The 21,583-nt window shown below is 36.1% G+C and overlaps 2 protein-coding genes across 2 annotated transcripts; both read right to left on the bottom strand.

Annotated features, from left to right (window-relative positions):
- Positions 1–1,200: 1,200 nt before the first annotated feature.
- On the bottom strand, positions 1,201–5,553 carry LOC136815585 (uncharacterized). Its single transcript, XM_067072037.1, has 5 exons — positions 5,464–5,553; positions 4,978–5,255; positions 4,403–4,539; positions 2,844–3,743; positions 1,201–1,669 (listed from the first exon to the last, which is right to left on the bottom strand). The coding sequence occupies exons 2-5, from the start codon at positions 5,243–5,245 to the stop codon at positions 1,358–1,360; spliced, it is 1,617 nt and encodes a 538-aa protein (XP_066928138.1). The 5' UTR covers positions 5,246–5,255; positions 5,464–5,553; the 3' UTR covers positions 1,201–1,357.
- Positions 5,554–14,717: 9,164 nt separating this feature from the next.
- Positions 14,718–18,096, bottom strand: LOC136815584 (uncharacterized). Its single transcript, XM_067072036.1, has 5 exons — positions 18,010–18,096; positions 17,524–17,801; positions 16,947–17,083; positions 15,379–16,278; positions 14,718–15,152 (listed from the first exon to the last, which is right to left on the bottom strand). Exons 2-5 carry the CDS (start codon positions 17,789–17,791, stop codon positions 14,835–14,837), a joined length of 1,623 nt encoding a protein of 540 aa, XP_066928137.1. The 5' UTR covers positions 17,792–17,801; positions 18,010–18,096; the 3' UTR covers positions 14,718–14,834.
- Positions 18,097–21,583: the final 3,487 nt, after the last annotated feature.

Below are 21,583 nucleotides of genomic sequence, written 5' to 3'. Positions count from 1 at the left end.
GCTTTTTCTCATATTTAGAATTTTCGGTTTTGTCAATGCTGATTCTAGGGCTTCAAAATACTGGTTGGCCTTCAAGATGCTATATCTTTTACCCAGCCTCTAAAGTCACAGATGTATTTGCATTTTCTGAACGGCATTAGGTGTAGAAAGTTTCCTATACCCCGTTTTCATAACTTATTTTCAATATCCAAGGAGCTAGAGTGAGTTATATGCAATTCTTATCTAATTTTGGTGTTAAAATATTTCCTTTAGACGCAAATATGTTATTTTGAATCTGTCTCAAACCAGCAAAAACATGCTCATTTTTAAGTATAACCATCATTCTTTCAATATAAACAAAAATTGTTTGATTCTGATAAATCTACAAGTCAGAATCTTCATTTTAATGAAAACCTCCGTTTTGGGGGCCGTCTCCGTTTTGGGGGCCATATACTGTACTAATATCTAGTTATCCACGACCATCAAAACCCTGAATTTACAACATATGAAATCCAGGGAAGAAGGTCGCTGTAGGGATAATACAGTGAAAAGGTTTGGCAGTAGCAAAATTAGTGACACACGGACTGAAATAGACGTAGAATGGGAACGAAAATTTCGTATCGTATATAGTATCCCAAAAAAGTAAAAACAATCAGTCATATCATTTCCCCTGCAACCACGCTTTCGCACTGCAACCATTCTTTTGAATTTTTAGCTCCAACGGGTGACTTTCTCGTAGCTAAACTTTTTAACTATAATATTTTGAAGATCAGCATTTTACAACAATCATGGTCGTAATATTTGAGAAAAAGGGAAATTCAAAGTTTTGAAACCACAATAGATTTGCAAGTGCTCTAAAGTAGGTTGGAAGGTTAGAGTTTTAACTCTTAACGTTGTTTTCAGTTTTTTCAGCCAGAAACAGCTGTTTTGTCCAGTTTTTGCGCTTTTGGAAGCTCAATATCTCGAGTTAGGTACCGAAATCACCTATACTCGCAATATATCACTAATCTTAATTTTTTCAGATATTTCCAAAAATATACAACAGGTCTCCGTTTTCTCAAGCAAAAATTTTCATTAATTTTTCACCCTATGATTTTTGCCTGAGACCGTCTTATTTGTCCGAAAATCACACCAAAGTGTCCGAAAAAAAATTGGCACCCAATTTATTTTGATTTGTCTACCCCTTAGTGCTTTGACTAAAAAAATCGAGCGATTTTAAAATTCCCCCCTACTAAAAAGATTATTTTTTTCACTCTGTTGATCAAAAAAAATCAATTTACAAATATTCAACAAATCAACTTAAAACCTACAAAGTGCCTATAACGAATAATTACAAGATATATTAGTCAAGCGGTGATCCTTCGAGCCTTTCCAAATCTTATTTTCGTGGACTGTATCTCCTTTCATCTTGAGCATTGCGGAAGGTTTGCGTTCGTTGTTGGTAGAAATCTTTTAATAAACGACCTTTTGTTGCGTAATCATACATTGAGTGACGGGGGACAAAGTCTCGAGGTGGCATCGCGAAGCGACGGGGAGCAAAATCATTAAAGGATCGACGTTTTGCTGGTATAGGATCATTGTAAAATGATGTTTCGAATGATCGAGTTTGTTCGTCTTGTGGAATCTCGTCACGATGCTCAAATGTTTCGGCGTAGACGGCATCCAATTCTTGAGCCATCTCATCATTGACCTGAGAAAATCAAAAGTCAAATAAAATGGAATTTATTTGCTCAATCTAAAGGTCTTAAATGACCTATATATACATTATGTTCTGTATTTGTTAAGACAAAGCACTTCAGTTTCAAGATTTTTTCAGAGCAGGGTGGCACCACATATCTGTAAAACCCGAAGGGCTAGATTTGCGGCTTTTATCGAAAAGTGAAGCCTAGGTTTGGAAGGATTTCCTACCAAAGTCACGTGACTAAAATATACAATTTCACCGGTTTAAGAGATGTGAAATAGCGTTTGCCGCCTACTTTTTTTGATCTCGCGTTCCGAAAACAATTAAAGTGCTAGATCCTATCCATCGGCACGAAAATTAAAAAGTCTAATTTTTGCTTCACTTTTTTTTGCTGGAAAAAGCTTAAAGTTGCCTATCTAGCCCTTCGGGCTTTACAGATATATGTGGTTGGCACTTAAATGTGTACACTGTTCGCGTACACTGGCTAATCTGTCAGATAACTCAATGTACAGGGTGTCCCTAATTAAAGTATCGAGTTTGAACATGCGATTGAGTAGAAAAGTTTGTGTGTGTTATCGCTAAAATGTGCGTGTTCACAAAATTGTATTTTAAGCTCTCCCTCTTTTTTCTTTGTCATTACGATTAATTTATACGTTGTAACTACCTTTTGTAATAAGCCTGTGTGATGGAGAACGTTCTTATATTTTAACGATAACACACACAAACTTTTCTACTCAATCGCATGTTCAAACTCGATACTTTAATTAGGGACACCCTGTAGAATGGAATAAAATACATAATGTCAGCCGTGCAAAATTACTCGAATCTGATTGGTTTAGAGGAGTGCGATTAATCGTTAATTGCACTATTACCACTTTTTGCACTCTTCGGCGGGGGGACACTTTTGTTCCCTTATTCTTTTCTCTCCCAAGTCCTGTGTCTGTCAGAGACTTTTTTTACTGACGATTACCTCGGAATCGTATGTTTTGTCGTGCAATTAACGATTAATCACTCGTAACAAAGGAGAAAATACCGTAATTTGCACTCGTCCTTCGGACTCGTGCAAATTCACTATTTTCTCCTTTGTTACTCGTAATTAATCGTTAATTGCACTCCAAACCATACGATTACTAGTACTAATTATTTGACCCTTGTAAAATTCTTACAAGCGCTTCTTACTTACCTGGTCTAAACGTCGGTTGAAATCTTCACTGTATCTCACAACCTTTCTTCGCTGTTCAATCTCATCTCGAGAAGAGATTTCATCTTTTGATAATGCAACCTCAAGGTTTTCCCAATCAGGTATTAAATCCAGCAGCTCATTTTGCCAGTAATTATTGATAGTTGCCAACATGTCTGTGATGTATTTAACAACTTGTTTCTCGACTTCTCGTCGTCCAAGCATCTTAGCTGCTCGGAAGTAGTCAGCTGTTGGTAAATCGTACCTGGTGTATACCCGTTTTCCATCAACGCGCATTGCAATTTTGACCTTGCAAGCACGTGTGGAAACATCAGCAGGATCGATGACACAGCTGCATACTAACCAACTCATTGTATTTACACCCGGCCAGCCTTCGTAGTACTTAGTAAAGTCAGTGCATTTCTTTGTTGCATCACAATGACAAAAATCGGCATGCATCTTCTTGATGATGAAAACGGCGTTTCGTGCGTAGTCAACGCACCATTTGATTTCGGTATTAAGATCATTAGCATATCTGATGTACTCTCTTTTCTTTGCGGGATCATCTTTGAAAGTAGCCACCAATGTTGATAAACTAGCAAGACTCATAATGACGTAATCTCGGAAGGTGATGAGGTTGGCTTCAATACGTTTCACATCAGAAATGGAAGGTTGGTGATCAGCTTGGACATCGTCACCAAAGATGGCGAATTTGGGACGAGAAGCCATGATCTGTTTTGTTGCATCTTCCATGCATTCATTAACCTTTTCTTTTGTGACTTCTTTTACACAGTTTGCCCATAGTTTGAATAAAGACTTGTATTCACGGTTCACCAAATCTTTTTCCAATTCGAGGGTTTTCTCTTCGACATACCCTTTCATTTCATCCAATCTACTGTTAACCTGAAGTTGAACAACAGAACAGGGTTGCCACTAGGTTTTCTGAAGGACGGACATGTGCAGACCAGACCCCAGAACTTTACCCCTAGAAGTACCAAATTTTGGTTTAAAAATGAGAAGAGACAAACTCGGTGGAAAGAGAGCTTTAAAAAGACTTCTTTCGAAAGATTTCCTACTCCATATCATAAAAGTACAAAAACTGAGGATTCCATCGCGCGCTCGATCAAAGTTCAACGGCCCAAAGTCAAGAATGTTTAAGAAATATCATCTAGACTAGTTGGGAGAGTGTTAGCCATCTTGATATTTTCAAAGCGTCTAAGTCGAACAGAGATACAAATAAATACCACTGCTTTTCTTCCATTAATGTCAGCTTTTTCTCTATCATTCATTTTTCTAACAAAGTCAAATTTTAACTAATTATATAAAAACAGTTGCCTGCCCTCCCTCTCTAAAAAATGTCGAAATATCTTAAAATGGAATGTTGACCCCTTACTTAACGTTATAGAACGTGGACTCTCTGATTCCTACTCGAACAGGGATCATAGTTGTTGAAGGATTTTAAAAGAGATTCTACTTGTAGGGGACTAGAAACATATTCGAATTATAGAAAAAAATTCGAATAATAGAAGTTCGAATAAGCGAGGGTTTACTGCAAACTTTACCTCGTTGGTCAACTCAGCGATAGCTTTATTGGCTTGATCTAAAATATCTTGTGGTGAGGGTTCAATAAACGATTTGACAAGGGAGAATCCAACACCAAACAAACCGAGAGCTGGACCCAACTTCGGCGCAATGTTCGCTACAGAAAGAATGATTGGAAAGAAAGAATTTTTAAGATACGCTGTTCGTTTTGTCTTCTTTACACTTTTATAATAGGCTAACATTTTTTTCCTAGCACGACGAAAAAGGGATCCCAGTGAGGGTAAGGCAGATGAAACAGGAGCAACGCACTGCAAGGTATGTGGCCCTGAAAATCATTTGGACAGAAAGTGATTCACTTAGTGATAATCGACACTGAAAGGTTGAGTCGTTGTAGGAGGCCCCTTAGCAGAACATCAATTCACGCAATCATTCAGTTTTTTCGAAATTCACGCATTCACGCAAACCGCTGAGGGCCTTGTAGACAAGAATGCGCTTTTTTCAACCTTTGCAAAAAGAAAAACACGAGCCTTCTACGGTATAAATATTGAGAGAAAGTTAAAAGACTAAAATATCAATGAAAATGTTCTAAATTTACCTAGCTTTCCAAAACCTTTCAATAACATGGTTGAATGTTGAGCACCCACACTTGCTTTTCCCAGATTGCCAGCAAGCCCACTGAACACATTCTTCTGCATTTTCGCCACAGGAGCAATGACTTTTGCCACCGTAATCTTATTGCCTCCGGGAACATATCCTTCGAAGGTGCAATATTTTTGGGGTTTTTCGACCACAGCATAGAATCTGCTCGAGTTTGCATTGCCAACCAAGACCGCAAGTATCAGATAGAGTAGAAGAGATTTCATCTTTGATAAGCTGAAATAAGTTTAAAGATTTAATTTCCAGTTTCAGATTTCCTTTTCAACATGCTTCTATATTGATTTTATTCCAGCAAAGGAAAATTCCAGATTAGATTATAAGGGTGAGCTGTCGAAAAATCGATGTGAATTAATATTATTCGTATACACATGTAACAAGATTTTCAGTCAAGCAATACTACAGTAGCTCAGTTTCAAGGACTTACCAATATATTTGATGTTTCTCTTATGCCACTCCTTGTTTTGCTCTTTCACTTCTCGAAGCAAGATGGAAATTCTATATCTATCAAACGCTTCAAAAGAGGCTTATGTATACTATATGTAAAAATATTTGTGTACTTGAGCTCAAAACAATTAATTTTGATAAAGATCCATAAACTGTTGACAAGAATTGGAGAGATTAGTTTGGGAATTGACATAACATAACATCTTCAAATCCCAAATTAAACTACTCGTGCTAAAAAAAAGATCGGTTTCAAACAATGAAATAATTTATTAATGTCAACAATTATCTTGTTTTAGAAAAACTTGTTAATTTCGCATAGCGAAAGTATTACGATAGTCTTTCTATGTGTGTGTGTGTGTGTGTGGCGAGAAAAATTTTTGGGCGCAAATTATGGCGTGGGCGTTTGGCTGCGGGCGTACTACGGCCAATGTTCTAAAAGTGGACTCACTCTCAAAGATAAAAAACAGCGCTTTTCTTAATAATTAAAATACGCTAGTGCAAGAAGTGTAACCAAGCCTTTGTAAACATTTATCTTCATCATGAGAATTTTTTAATGGCTGCTTGACTGCACACATGCTTTCCCTTACGGAACTTCCACGCGTTTTAAATGCATCAAATTTTTCATTGAAATTTGAGTTTAATTGCAGTTTAAATGTAGTGAAACCTGGACCTGGACAAAAATGTTAAACGAATTTAAATCGCATTGCTAGAGTAAAAACTTTGCAAATAAAATGCATTATGGAATAGCATACAGCATGCACTTTAATTGCATTGAAATAACATTTGAAAAAATAGGATATATAATTCATTAGGATTTCATTTAAAATGCATTTAATTTTTTGAACAATTTTATAATTTTTTGATATTTCACAATTACAAATACATTTTTAACATGAAAAAGAGAATTGAGGAAAATTATAAATACATTTTTAACGAATGGCGTCAAAATTATATCCGAATATCCGAAAATTTCTTATAGGAAAGATTTTTCATAAGAATTGAGAATTTGTAATGCATTATTTTTCTCTTTTCTTTGTAAGAATACCACTACCAGTATTCGGGTCCTTATAGGGATTTTATCGGGGCATTTTCTGATTATTTTCCGAGGCTTATCGATGCTTTTTAAGGGGTATACATTGTTGAGCTGTATTCGATGGGTTATTGGCTAATATTCACTCAGATTAACTGCGTTTTGAGATACAGGATACAAGTCTAATCGTTTGAGTTGCAAATGGAATTTTTTATTTAGTAGAATAAACAGAAGTTAAAGTTAAAATTTACAAAGAAAATTCTTATGAAAGATTAAAAATTAAAAAACTGAAAAATAAGATGGCTTCTTCGTCTTTTGTTTGGTATCGTGATTTTAATCATCCTTCAATTGTGTGTCAGTATTCCGTCGGTATATTATGGTTTTACCTGAAAGTTAGAAAGAAAATAAATATTGATAGATAAATTTTGGAAATAACATTGGAGTTGTTAAATTTAAGCCAAGAAGAGACTCTTCCTTAACATCATTTCTAAACATAGCTCATGGCCTGACGGACATGTGACTGACACAACTGACAACTTGGCTTGTTAAAATAAAACTTTTAAACATCAATTTTCTCAAATCTTTTGTGTTCTAATTGCTCGTAATTTAATCAAACTAAACCGCCAATACACAAAACAATTTAGCTAACTAATTTGCTACAATTATCAATGGAGCAGAGCAATTTACGCAAATTATTCGAAAAAAATAAATGTATTTTAAACGTATCTAAGAATTTTAAACGTAAAAAAATTGTCACAAATTTTTACAATTTTGATTAAGTTTCTTCTGCATTGAAGAATAAATCAAACATCAAAAACGATCTTTTCTTTGTGATAAAAACAAAATTTCTGTGCTTATTAATGTGAACTAACTCAACTTACAAATCCATGGAAATACTGTGCTAGTCTCGTTTTTACAAGTAAGAAAATTAGACCCTAGATTTTCATTTTTTTTGTCAGACAAAAAACTTATGATTAAAATCAGAAAAAAAGTTGCGCCATTATAATTGTGAAATACTATGATATGTGATAATAATAACATCAAAAACTTTTGTTCATAATTTGCGGAAGAATTCATCCTGGAAGAATTGATCCAAGTTTATCTGGTTCAGAGAAAAAAGTTTCGTTATTAATCGTGAGGGCGGCTGGGTCACTAAAATTTCAAAATTTTAAATGATTTCCCGACCCGCCCTGCATTGTGCACAAAAAGCTGTATTTGATTTTTTTTAAACTCGTGCACTGGTCGTGCTCTCAAAAAGACAGAACTCCTGAAAAGTACTTTCTAACATCATTTAATTTTGAAACTACCATAATGAACTGTAATTTTTAACTCATGAAAAATAGCATATTCAATGAAATATAACATTATATATTATTTTCAGATCCATTTCCTGACACCCCTGTCTCAGTGATCCTGTTAAAGTTATTTAGCGAGTGAAGATTAAATGAGCTATGCCAATGGGAGTGGAAAACCGCTTGTTTTTAAATGAGTGGGGATTTCAAATTCTAATGTTTACAGCTCACATATCCAGTGAGGATGGCCTCAGTGTCTCAGTGTTTTTTTCCGAGCGGCAATGAGAGCTCTTGTAGCTTTTCAATGGGGATGAAATTTCGTGAAATTTCAGGGTATTTTTATCACCGGGACCATTTTTTGGCGGCTTTTTCCAGTGAGGAGGGGTCCCACCGAGTCTGTTTCTAGGGGCTGTTTCCTCTAGCTTGTGAACAGCTGCGAGAGAGTTAATCAAGGAGGAGATTTAACAAAACATGATAAACATGGATTAAAGATCTTTTGTGGTAAATATGGTTTTAAGATTACAAAAACGCTGGGTCTTTCACTTCACCACGGAAAAGGTTAGCTTGAAATAGAATGTTACACTGAAAGAAAGAACATGGGATTTCAATTAAGTTTCAAGAATTTTGGTAACATTTTATTTGAAGGCTTGCGAAAAATCTCCATTCTGCAATGAATTCAAATAGGTGAAAATGGAAATTTTTGGTAATCCCTGTACCATTATAATCATTCTATCTCTTTTCTGAATACCGAATAGACTGGCTATAGTTTTACTTAAAATATATTAGGTTGCATTTAGTCTCGTGACTATTTACTCTGGTATTAATCTTTACTAATTTATCTTTTTACTTATTTTTTGATTTTAAAAAATTAGAAAAAAATGAATTTCAGCAAAAAAAATTAAAACAGCATGGAATGGAAAGTGCATTTTATTTGTAAAACTATTTGAACTGCGTTTTATTTTATCAAATTCGTGACCATATCGAAAAATTTAGTTTCAATACGTTTAAAAATCGAATGGAAAGTGCATTTTATTTGTAAAACTATTTGAACTGCATTTTACTTTATCGAATTCATGACCATTTGGAAACTTGACCTGTATAAGTTTTTATCATGTTTTCTGGTCTTTTGTAGAGTATTTAGAGGTTTATTATTCGTTTACTACTAAGTATTTTATGTTTGTGTAGTTAGTGAATGCACCAATAAATTGATAATGCTCAGTGAGTAGTACAAAAAGGGATTCCTCCTACAAAAAGAGTTAATTTTACACAACAACAACACTCACACATAAAACCCACTAAAACCCTCTTCTTTACTGAAACTACAAACAGCACAGGTATGATCTTTTTTTCCTTTTTTCACCAGATAGTTATGTGTTGAATATTAACCAGTTGTGACAAACAGTCTGGTTTTGCAAGTTTTAACATGTATTTCCTAGAAATCATGTCAATTGAAATTCAGCAATTATTTCCGTAATCGAACTGTCGAGCTATCCAACGAAATCGAACGATTTAGCTGTTTGATTACTGAGCCTAATTTTGTAAGAAAATTTTTTGATTAGTTTGATTATACCTATAAGTTTGATGACAGTTTTTTATCTGATGAAGTTTGATTGTTTGATTGGTGTTCGATGAGTTTGGTTTAAGTAAAGGTTCCAGCTTTTCCTCCCCGATGCCAGGCGATGATCAATTAAACCGATTTTGGTAATTGAACCATTTCATCGAACGAAATCGAACGATAGGTGTTCGATTATCGAACCTAATCTAACAGTAATAGAACTTTGCCAGAAAATCTTCAGTTTGATGTTTGATTAAAGTTTGATTACTTACATTGCAGTTCGATTAAATCCGATCAGTGTTTTTGTAGCTTAAATGATTCCAGTTATTGCTAGCGCAACAGCTCAATCAAACACATCGTACATCAATTAATCAAACTAACCGGAATTTCTTGGTTCGATGACTGTTGGATTTGGTTCGGTAATCAAACAGTTCGATTGACATCGCTTGGCCGATGGGATGATAGATATTGGCCTGCTCTTTAAGCTTTATTGTGGGTGTCTACTAATAAGCCATCAGAGTGTAAAAAGAATGGGCAACCAAGGTAATAAATCAAACTAATTGTGCTTTAATCAAAGTCAAACTTCATTGATCTTGATACCTCTTTTGCTAATCAGAATTTTCATTTTGAATCGTTAAAAACTCCAGTGGTACCGTTGTTTTGTATGAGATTCCCATTTCCGCACTAAGATTCTTGATATTTTTTTGGAATCTCTCCCCGGGATAACCAGCAAGAGATTGGGGAAGGTTTGTTTTAATGGGATGCAGTTAGAGCATAAAGGATTCTTTGTTGTGATTTTCTAGAAGGGCCATTAATCAATTACGTATAATATTGATTCTTTTACTGTTTTTAGCACTTACTACTTTCACTGGTGTGTAAACATTTATTTTATGATTTTGAAAGATTTACGGTCAACCTAGAAATAATTAGTTTTAAAGGTCTATTATAGCATCAGAAAATAATTGAAAATTGAAAATAATTGCATCACTTTTAGTGAGGTTTAGTCAATTTGTATCTGGTGGGAAAATTTGATTGACAGGTGGTAAATAAGTCCCCATATTCTATCTTGACCGAAGTCTGTATCCTTAAAGTTATTATATTTTTATATGGATTTTTGTGTTGAAATTTGGGAAAATTTTAATCTCAAGGAGAATTATTTGTGCTTAAAGTTGGCTAGATTTTACCCTGCCAATTTCTAGTTCAGAAGCTTGAGCTCAACTACTCAACTGCTTTTTGCCATTAATGGCCTCTGCCAGAAAATGCCTACACATGGGGGGGGGGTGGAGAATATAGTGTCCAGGGAGGGGGGGTTAGTGAAAAATCTACAAAATTTGCCTTGTCCGGTGGGTGGATAAACTTGCTCTGTTTGGGGGTAATTTTGCTTTGTTTTAGGGTAGTTTTGATTGTCTATGGAGTCAACTGATGCTTGTCAGAGGGTTAGACCTGCTGTACGGGGGGTTAGACCTGGGGTCAAAAGTCACAGGGTAAATTTCAAAAAAAAATTATATCCTCCAGCCCCCCCCCCCTACAATATTCTGCAATATTCAATTTTTTTCTGGAAAAGCCCAATAATTTTGAGGGTGGTGCACAAAATGAAGTTTCTGGCATCAAAGAATGGAAAGTTCTTTTTTTTTCTTCATTTTCAAAAAATTTTAAAATTTTTTTTCTCAAGTATATTGCAACTCTCTGATTTATTCTGAACCCAATTAAAAGATCTTTTTTACGCTTATGAAAAGGAATTTTTTAGTCGCATGTTTTAGGAATCTTTTTGTTTTTAATGCATTGAGATTTTTCATAAGAAAACAGGGTATCTACGACCTTTGTGTACTACAATGTGTATATTTTGTGTAACGCTTCATTCAAAATCCACAATGCTGCAGGAGTCACGTTTCACGCGTCTTCGTCGTTGATGTTCAAATATTATGCGAAATTTTCGACTTTAAGTCGTCTTGTTGCTATTGGTTTCTTGCGGCGGATGCTTCTATTAGTCTACATCCTAACCGACTGAGGACGCCGACAAATCAACACTTTTAACCGTCCTCGATTTCGCTGGACGAAAAACTCCAGGTTTTTCCAAATCAAGCGATCACTTTGCCGTCCTCAAAAGTAATAATACATAAACTCGCTAACAGTAAGTAATCTCGACTTATGGAAGATTTTAGAAAATTGTTTAAAACTCATCGGTAGATTTTTACCACCTGTCACTCTTTTACGCGTAACTTTCCTTCCTCAAAACGAAAAAATTGACTAGTAGGTCCCTGAATAAAAAGGGTGGGGTCCGAAATTTTTGTAAAATATAATAAACGGGGGGGGGGGTTCCGAATAAAAGAGGAAACCAAAAAACTTTCAAAAATTAATAACCAGGTTAGAACCACTATTCGGCTGCACTATGGTGCCAAAAATCAAAAAAAACTTACTCTCGGGTACCTAATAAGTGTCCCCCGCTAATTAATTTTTCGACATTTTTCCACCCAGGACATTCTTATTCCAACCCAACCCCCCGCGAGATTTTTTCCACCCACCCCGCTTATTCCAAACCCCCCGTTTATTAGGTACCCGAGAGTAGGAGCCAATTCCGAAGAAAGATGGTAACAGACGAACGGACATGGGTTAATTTATAGAACCTCCATGTAGGTCCAAAAAGAAGATAACGAAAGTCCAAAATCTACTCGGAAGTCCTAGGAGGTTTTGGTCCTGGGATTGACTAATGAAAAGTTACGTAATGGGCTCTTCCAGAAAAAAACATTCACGAGGGTGGTGAAGGGGTGAGGGGTGAAGAATTGTAATGTCCATGGGTAATGCACTGTACGGTTATTTTTTTCTGGAAGAGCCCAATGTCGAAATGTTTATGTCATAGTTCATAGAATTACGACATGCATCTTATTTTGATTTTTCTTCAACTTTCAACCTATCATTTTACAATGAAAACAAATAATAAACATTCCACTTTGGGCTCTACACAACAATCTAGCAAAACAAAAATAATCAAGAAAAATTAAGAAATTAATTAAATTTACTTTTCCCCAATATAAGTTCCTTTAAAGTATTTTAAGTTCAAAATACTCTCAGTTCAATTGTGATTTAGACAAAATTTGACGTCAATCGTATTCGAACTGACAGTATTACAAATTTCAAATGGCCGTATTTCCTTGTGTGTTTAAGTATGGGACTTGTTGTGGTATACTTTTTTCCTCACAATTTCATGCTCTATCCAAGGTATCGATCGGTTCCGTTGAATACAACTTTCAAAAATCGTCAAATTTTTACCCGTTTTTTGCCTTCACAGTTTTGCCTGTAACATTCTTTGGTCCATAAAAAATTAGCCTTAGCAGCGGACCCCCCCCCTCGCGAAAATGACTTCAAATACATTAAACTTTCGAAGTAAATTCATGTTTTTGCGTCCCAGAAAAGTTGTCACGGATCTTAAGGGTTGCCACCCTGCCAATAAGGTCATTCGCTAAAATTAATTCTCGCCAAATTTAGAAATACCCCTGAATCGTCAAAATAACTTCCGAAAAATGGAGTAGTATTTCCCTGGTCAAAATCAGCTCGGCATTTGGGAGAAAACTGCAGCGCTGTAGAATTTGCTATCTCGCATCTCAAAAACGACAATAAAAAATATGAAATATGTATATTATACTTTACTCCCGAAGTCCATTCTCTAATAATGTTAGGAACAAATTCCTGGCACCATTAGGTTAATTCTCTACGTAAGTTTAATTCATTCATGACGTGATCAAAGTATTCAAAATAACAATCGGATTCAGAATCTTCATCTAATGAATTGTTCACATACCATTCAATTTCTAAAAGGTCATCGTTGTCCACTGGCATTTTTTGGTCTGTTTTCCCATGTTTTGGAAAAACGTAAAGGGAGTTTGGTCGACCATTGACTTCTGAGAAATGGGAATTCCTGATGTAATGAGAATTCCAATGCTCCATGAACTCCTCAAGATTATTTTTGATTAAGGGCTGGGAGCAATACCATGCACAAGCTTTATGCAAAGGATCTTCGGGATTGTAGATTTCATCCACAAGTGTTTGGAAAAACTGAATCATAAAACTTGTCTGAGATTTTCGTAACTGTGACCACCTTGCTTCAATTCGTTGGTTGTTGTGTGATGTTCCATATATATGAGCTTTCATGCCAGAAAACTCATCATTATGATTCCGTCTTAAGTAAGACTGCATGGCGGCGGCAATAACATTCTCTGTACCGCAATCTGTTCGAAGACGCAAGGGAACCAATCCATTTTCATGAATTTTACCTACTAAAATAGAAGCTATTCGTATCGGGTCATTGTTCGATGGAAGTAACCTTAGCCAGATCAGCTTTCGACTGTAACCATCTATGCATCCGTGAATTGGGAAACCAAAAGGCTTCAATTTGTCATATTCATCGAAATGCCAGCAACCATTTGGACCAAGAGAGTTGTATACTCTCCTTTTTAATTTCCGGGTTCGACGTCGATTGAAAGCTTGTGGGTTGACTTCTTTCGCCATTTCTATTACACGTTTGCGAGACACAAAAAGACCCCGGAAAATACGTAATTGGTGCCACATCGCACGATATCCCATCCTATCCGATATCATTGTTAAAAGACGCAAAGTAAAAAAATCGGTCTGCAAAATACACAGAATGAGAATGTGTTAATTACTGGTGCCGAAATAATTTAGCCGTCAGCTGAAGCTGTAAAATCAAAGATTTTTACTCAAAACAAAGATTTTTACTCAAAACAAAGATTAGTACTAAAAAACAAAGATTAGTACTAAGTAAGTAAGTAAGTCTGCGACCGCAGTCGGAGGCGACCCGAAGGCTCCTCTTTCGATAGCTATCTACCCGAAGGTAGGGGAGGGCGCCACTCTTTCTCCCTGGATTTCTCCACTTACCCTTGATCCTTCTCTTAATTGCTGAGCATCAAGCAGAGAGGCATCAAGTACCATTTTGGGAATCTTTGGTATGACCCGGCTGGGGGATGAACCCACAACCTTGCGAACCGTAGCCGGATGCTCTACCACTATACTACGGTCGCTAAAATATTTTTAGTACTAAAAAACAAAGATTAGTACTAAAAAACAAAGATTAGTACTAAAAAACAAAGATTAGTACTAAAAAACAAAGATTAGTACTAAAAAACAAAGATTAGTACTAAAAAACAAAGATTAGTACTAAAAAACAAAGATTAGTACTAAAAACAAAGATTCGTACTAAAAAACAAAGATTAGTACTAAAAAACAAAGATTAGTACTAAAAAAAACAAAGATTAGTACTAAAAAAACAAAGATTAGTACTAAAAAACAAAGATTAGTACTAAAAATTCCCCCTACTAAAAAGATAATCTTTTTCACTCTGTTGATTAAAAAAAATCAATTTACAAATATTCAACAAATCAACTTAAAACCTACAAAGTGCCTATAACGAATAATTACAAGATATATTAGTCAAGCGGTGATCCTTCGAGCCTTTCCAAATCTTATTTTCGTGGACTGTTTCTGTATCTCCTTTCATCTTGAGCATTGCGGAAGGTTTGCGTTCGTTGTTGGTAGAAATCTTTTAATAAACGACCTTTTGTTGCGTAATCATACATTGAGCGACGGGGGACAAAGTCTCGAGATGGCATCGCGAAGCGACGGGGTACAAAATCATTGAAGGATCGACGTTTTGCTGGTATAGGATCATTGTAAAATGATGTTTCGAATGATCGAGTTTGTTCGTCTTGTGGAATCTTGTAACCATGCTCAAATGTTTCGGCGTAGACGGCATCCAATTCTTGAGCCATCTCATCATTGACCTGAGAAAATCAAAAGTCAAATAAATTGGAATTTATTTGCTCAATCTAAAGGTCTTAAATGACCTTCAGAGCAGGGTTGGCACTTAAATGTGTACACTGTTCGCGTACACTGGCTAATCTGTCAGATAACTCAATGTAGAATATGGAAATTGAAATGTGGCAATCATGGAATAAAATACATAATTATTTGACCCTTGTAAAATTCTTACAAGCGCTTCTTACTTACCTGGTCTAAACGTCGGTTGAAATCTTCACTGTATCTTGCAACCTTTCTTCGCTGTTCAATCTCATCTCGAGAAGAGATTTCATCTTTTGATAATGCAACTTCAAGGTTTTCCCAATCAGGTATTAAATCCAGCAGCTCATTTTGCCAGTAATTATTGATAGTTGCCAACATGTCTGTGATGTATTTTCCAACTTGTTTCTCGACTTCTCGTCGTCCAAGCATCTTAGCTGCTCGGAAGTAGTCGGCTGTTGGTAAATCGTACCTGGTGTATACCGGTTTTCCATCAACGCGCATTGCAATTTTGACCTTGCAAGCACGTGTGGAAACATCAGCAGGATCGATGACACAGCTGCATACTAACCAACTCATTGTATTTACACCCGGCCAGCCTTCGTAGTACTTAGTAAAGTCAGTGCATTTCTTTGTTGCATCACAATGACAAAAATCGGCATGCATCTTCTTGATGATGAAAACGGCGTTTCGTGCGTAATCGACGCACCATTTGATTTCGGTATTAAGATCATTAGCATATCTGATGTACTCTCTTTTCTTTGCGGGATCATCTTTGAAAGTAGCCACCAATGTTGATAAACTAGCAAGACTCATAATGACGTAATCTCGGAAGGTGATGAGGTTGGCTTCAATACGTTTCACATCAGAAATAGAAGGTTGGTGATCAGCTTGGACATCGTCACCAAAGATGGCGAATTTGGGACGAGAAGCCATGATCTGTTTTGTTGCATCTTCCATGCATTCATTAACCTTTTCTTTTGTGACTTCTTTTACACAGTTTGCCCATAGTTTGAATAAAGACTTGTATTCACGGTTCACCAAATCTTTTTCCAATTCGAGGGTTTTCTCTTCGACATACCCTTTCATTTCATCCAATCTACTGTTAACCTGAAGTTGAATAACAGAACAGGGTTGCCACTAGGTTTTCTGAAGGACGGAAATGTGCAGACCGGATCCCAGAACTTTACCCCTAGAAGTATTAAATTTTGGTTTAAAAATTAGAAGAGACAGACTCGGTGGAAAGAGAGCTTTAAAAAGACTTTTTTCGAAAGATTTCCTACTCCATATCATAATAGTACAAAAACTGAGGATTGGATTCCATCGCGCGCTCGATCAAAGTTGAACGGCCCAAAGTCAAGAATGTTTAAGAAATATCATCTAGACTAGTTGGGAGAGTGCTAGCCATCTTGATATTTTCAAAGCGTCTAAGTCGAACAGAGATACAAATAAATACCACTGCTTTTCTTCCATTAATGTCAGCTTTTTCTCTATCATTCATTTTTCTAACAAAGTCAAATTTTAACTAATTATATAAAAACAGTCGCCTGCCCTCCCTCTCTAAAAAATGTCGAAATATCTTAAAATGGAATGTTGACCCCTTACTTAACGTTATAAGAAGAACGTGGACTCTCTGATTCCTACTCGAACGAGGATTATAGTTGTTGAAGGATTTTAAAAGAGATTCTACTTGTAGGGGACTAGAAACATATTCGAATTATAGAAAAAAATTCGAATAATAGAAGTTCGAATAAGCGAGGGTTTACTGCAAACTTTACCTCGTTGGTCAACTCAGCGATAGCTTTATTGGCTTGATCTAAAATATCTTGTGGTGAGGGTTCAATGAACGATTTGACAAGGGAGAATCCAACACCAAACAAACCGAGAGCTGGACCCAACTTCGGCGCAATGTTCGCTACAGAAAGAAAGATTGGAAAGAAAGAAATTTTAAGATACGCTGTTTGTTTTGTCTTCTTTACACTTTTATAACAGGCTAACATTTTTTTCCTAGCACGATGAAAAAGGGATCCCAGTGAGGGTAAGGCAGATGAAACAGGTGCAACGCACTGCAAGGTATGTGGCCCTGAAAATCATTTGGGCAGAAAGTGATTCACTTAGTAATAATAGACACTGAAAGGTTGAGTCGTTGTAGGAGGCCCCTTAGCAGACCATCAATTCACACAATCGCGCAGTTTTTTCGAAATTCACGCATTCACGCAAACCGCTGGGGCCTTGTAGACAAGAATGCGCTTTTTTCAAAGACCTTCACAAAAAGAAAAACACGAGTCTTCTACGGCATAAATATCGAGAGAAAGTTAAAAGACTAAAATATCAATGAAAATGTTCAAAATTTACCTAGCTTTCCAAAACCTTTCAATAACATGGTTGAATGTTGAGCACCCACACTTGCTTTTCCCAGATTGCCAGCAAGCCCACTGAACACATTCTTCTGCATTTTCGCCACAGGAGCAATGATCTTTGCCACCGTAATTTTATTGCCTCCGGGAACATATCCTTCGAAGGTGCAATATTTTTGGGGTTTTTCGACCACAGCATAGAATCTGCTCGAGTTTGTATTGCCAACCAAGACCGCAAGTATCAGATAGAGTAGAAGAGATTTCATCTTTGATAAGCTGAAATAAGTTTAAAGATTTAATTTCCAGTTTCAGATTTCCTTTTCAACATGCTTCTATATTGATTTTATTCCAGCAAAGGAAAATTCTAGATTAGATTATAAGGGTGAGCCGTCGAAAAATCAATGTGAATTAATATTATTCGTATACACATGTAACAAGATTTTCGGTCAAGCGATACTACAGTAGCTCAGTTTCAAGGACTTACCAATATATTTGATGTTTCTCTTCTGCCACTCCTTGTTTTGCTCTTTCACTTCTCGAAGCAAGATGGAATTTCTTTATCTGTCAAACGCTTCAAAAGAGGCTTAATATACTGTATGTAAAAATATTTGTGTACTTGAGCTCAAAACAATTAATTTTGATTAAGATCCATAAACTGTTGACAAGAATTGGAGAGATTAGTTTGGGAATTGACATGACATAACATCTTCAAATCCCAAATTAAACTACTCGTGCTAAAAAACAGATCGGTTTCAAACAATGAAATAGTTGATTATCCAAGCGTGTACACGCCCATAAAAAATATAATTTATTAATGTCAACAATTATCTTGTTTTTGAAAAACTTGTTGCTATTGGTTTCTTGCGGTGGATACTTCTAATTTGTCTTCATCCTAACCGAATGAGGACGCCGACAAATTAACACTTTTAACCGTCCTCGATTTCACCCCGATAATGAGGAACAATTTAAATTTTGAGCGAAACATTAATACAGTGGAACCTCTAATTAGCAGGAAAGTTTGATCAAGATTGCAATGAGACAAAGCTAAATCTCAAGTCTTGAAAAAGTAATTTGTTATCAAAAAAATTACTGTACGACTTAATGAAACACTCTATCTTTTGAAATATGATAGTTTTTTTTTACATTTCGTGCAAATGAAAATGTCCGCAAATAGGAGTGTCCATTAATTGGTCTGCCTTTTGTAGAAATATAATTTTTGGTAAATTTTTGTCAACTTTGATGACGTCATCGTCAATTTCGACTTTTCCATATCAAATTTACAAGGTTTCTGGAAAGTTTGAGGGCTGCAGCGTGTTTCAATCTCGACTTATGGAAGATTTTAGAAAATTGTTTAAAACTCATCGGTATTTTAGATTTTTACCACCTGTCACTCTTTTACGCGTAACTTTCCTTCCTCAAAACGAATAAAAGAGGAAACCAAAAAAACTTTCAAAAATTAATAACCAGGTTAGAACCACTATTCGGCTGCACTATGCCACCCCGCTTATTCCAAACCCCCCGTTTATTAGGTACCCGAGAGTAGGAGCCAATTCCGAAGAAAGATGGTAACAGACGAACGGACATGGGTTGATTTATAGAACCTCCATGTAAATCCAAAAAGAAGGAAGTCCTAGAAGGTTTTGGTCCTGGGATTGACTAATGAAAAAAAGTTACGTAATGGGCTCTTCCAGAAAAAACCATTCACAAGGGTGGTGAAGGGGTGAGGGGTGAAGAATTGTAATGTCCATGGGTAATGCACTGTACGTTTTTTTTTTGTGGAAGAGCCCACATGCATCTTATTTTGATTTTTCTTCAACTTTCAACCTATCATTTTACAATGAAAACAAATAATAAACATTCCACTTTGGGATCTACACAACAATCTAGCAAAACAAAAATAATCAAGAAAAATTAAGAAATTAAGAACGTACACATAAAATGAAATCAAAACCTACCAACAGTGGCGTTGTGGGAAAATTTTTCTGGAAGGGCCAAAGTCAATTTTTTTAAATGGCGCCCCTCCCTAATTTTCCAAAGTGGTGCCCCCACCCACCATTTTCTAAACTTCTACTAAATTCATTTGCCTAGGCATAATGAGGAAGGAAATATTTATTGGAGAAGAGTAGATTTATCTTTGATGAATGTAAAAGGGAAAAACAGGCCCCACCATGGTTGGGGTTGACTAGAAAATTTTTTTAAATCAACTGCCAAGATACCCTAAATCACTAAATAAAAATAGACAAATTTGACACTTGTGCTAGAGTGAAAAGAAAGTTAAAGGAACAATGTGTTATGCGAGCGAAGCGAGCGAAAAAATTGATGTTTTATGATTCCAATATTGTTGTCAGCATATTGGGCTTGGGGGCGCAGTTAGATTTCAATTTAATAATGCTATATTGTACACAAAAAAAACAATTAACTGTATTGCGAGCGAAGCGAGCGAAAAAAATTGCAAGTATTTTAAAATTATCTCAGTAAAATTGGTCATGGGCGCAATTTAAGGCGCATAAAGTATGATTTTTAAGATTGGGGCGTTTAAAAAAATCGCTTTTGGCGTCCCTTGCTCTTCGGCGCCCCTTCAAAAAAGCTCCGCCATGGCCCCCCGGCCCCCCCCTGCCACAACGCCACTGCTACCAAATCTATAATCTACAATGCGTAAAAAGTATATCCTAAAAATTTGATGAGGAGTTACGATTGCAGACTTGACAGGGATCCAGACAGTTCCCCAAAAGTATCTCCCCTGACTTTACCTTAAGAGAAGACATTTTGGCGAATTCCCTGAAAAATTCGCAAATTCCAAATTTACTTTTCGTCAATATAAGTTCCTTTAAAATATTTTAAGTTCAAAATACTCTCAGTTCGATTGTGATTTAGACAAAATTTGACGTCAATCGTATTCGAACTGACAGTATTACAAACTTCAAATGGCCGTATTTCCTTGTGTGTTTAAGTATGGGACTTATTGTGGTATACTTTTTTCCTCACAATTTCATGCTCTATCCGATGGTATCGATCGGTTCCGTTGAATTCGACTTTCAAAAATGGTCAATTTTTTACCCATTTTGTGCCTTCACAGTTTTGCCTGTAACAGTCTTTGGCCTATAAAAAAATTAGCCTTAGCAGCGGACCCCCCCCCCTCGCGAAAATGACAAATACATTAAACTTTCGAAGTAAATTCATGTTTTTGCGTCCCAGAAAATTTGTCACGGATCTTAAGGGTTGCCACCCTGCTAATAAGGTCATTCGATAAAATTAATTCTCACCAAATTTAGAAATACTCCTGAATCGTCAAAATAACTTCCGAAAAATGGAGTAGTATTTCCCTGGTCAAAATCAGCTCGGTATTTGGGAGAAAACTGCAGCGCTGTAGAATTTGCTATCTCGCATCTCAAAAACGACAATAAAAAATATGAAATGTGTATATTATACTTTACTCCCGAAGTCCATTCTCTAATAATGTTGCGTTAGGAACAAATTCCTGGCACCATTAGGTTAATTCTCTACGTAAGTTTAATTCATTCATGACGTGATCAAAGTATTCAAAATAACAATCGGATTCAGAATCTTCATCTAATGAATTGTTCACATACCATTCAATTTCTAAAAGGTCATCGTTGTCCACTGGAATTTTTTGGTCTGTTTTCCCATGTTTTGGAAAAACGTAAAGGGAGTTTGGTCGACCATTGACTTCTGAGAAATGGGAATTCCTGATGTAATGAGAATTCCAATGCTCCATGAACTCCTCAAGATTATTTTTGATTAAGGGCTGGGAGCAATACCATGCACAAGCTTTATGCAAAGGATCTTCGGGATTGTAGATTTCATCCACAAGTGTTTGGAAAAACTGAATCATAAAACTTGTCTGAGATTTTCGTAACTATGACCACCATGCTTCAATTCGCTGGTTGTTGTGTGATGTTCCATATATATGAGCTTTCATGCCAGAAAACTCATCGTCATGATTCCGTCTTAAGTAAGACTGCATGGCGGCAGCAATAACATTCTCTGTACCGCAATCTGTTCGAAGACGCAAGGGAACGAATCCATTTTCATGAATT

This window comes from Clytia hemisphaerica, unplaced genomic scaffold (genome assembly GCF_902728285.1).
Source record: "Clytia hemisphaerica strain Z4C2 unplaced genomic scaffold, Clytia hemisphaerica genome assembly, whole genome shotgun sequence".
Taxonomy (NCBI): domain Eukaryota; kingdom Metazoa; phylum Cnidaria; class Hydrozoa; order Leptothecata; family Clytiidae; genus Clytia; species Clytia hemisphaerica.
This window is presented reverse-complemented; position numbering and strand designations above follow the sequence as displayed.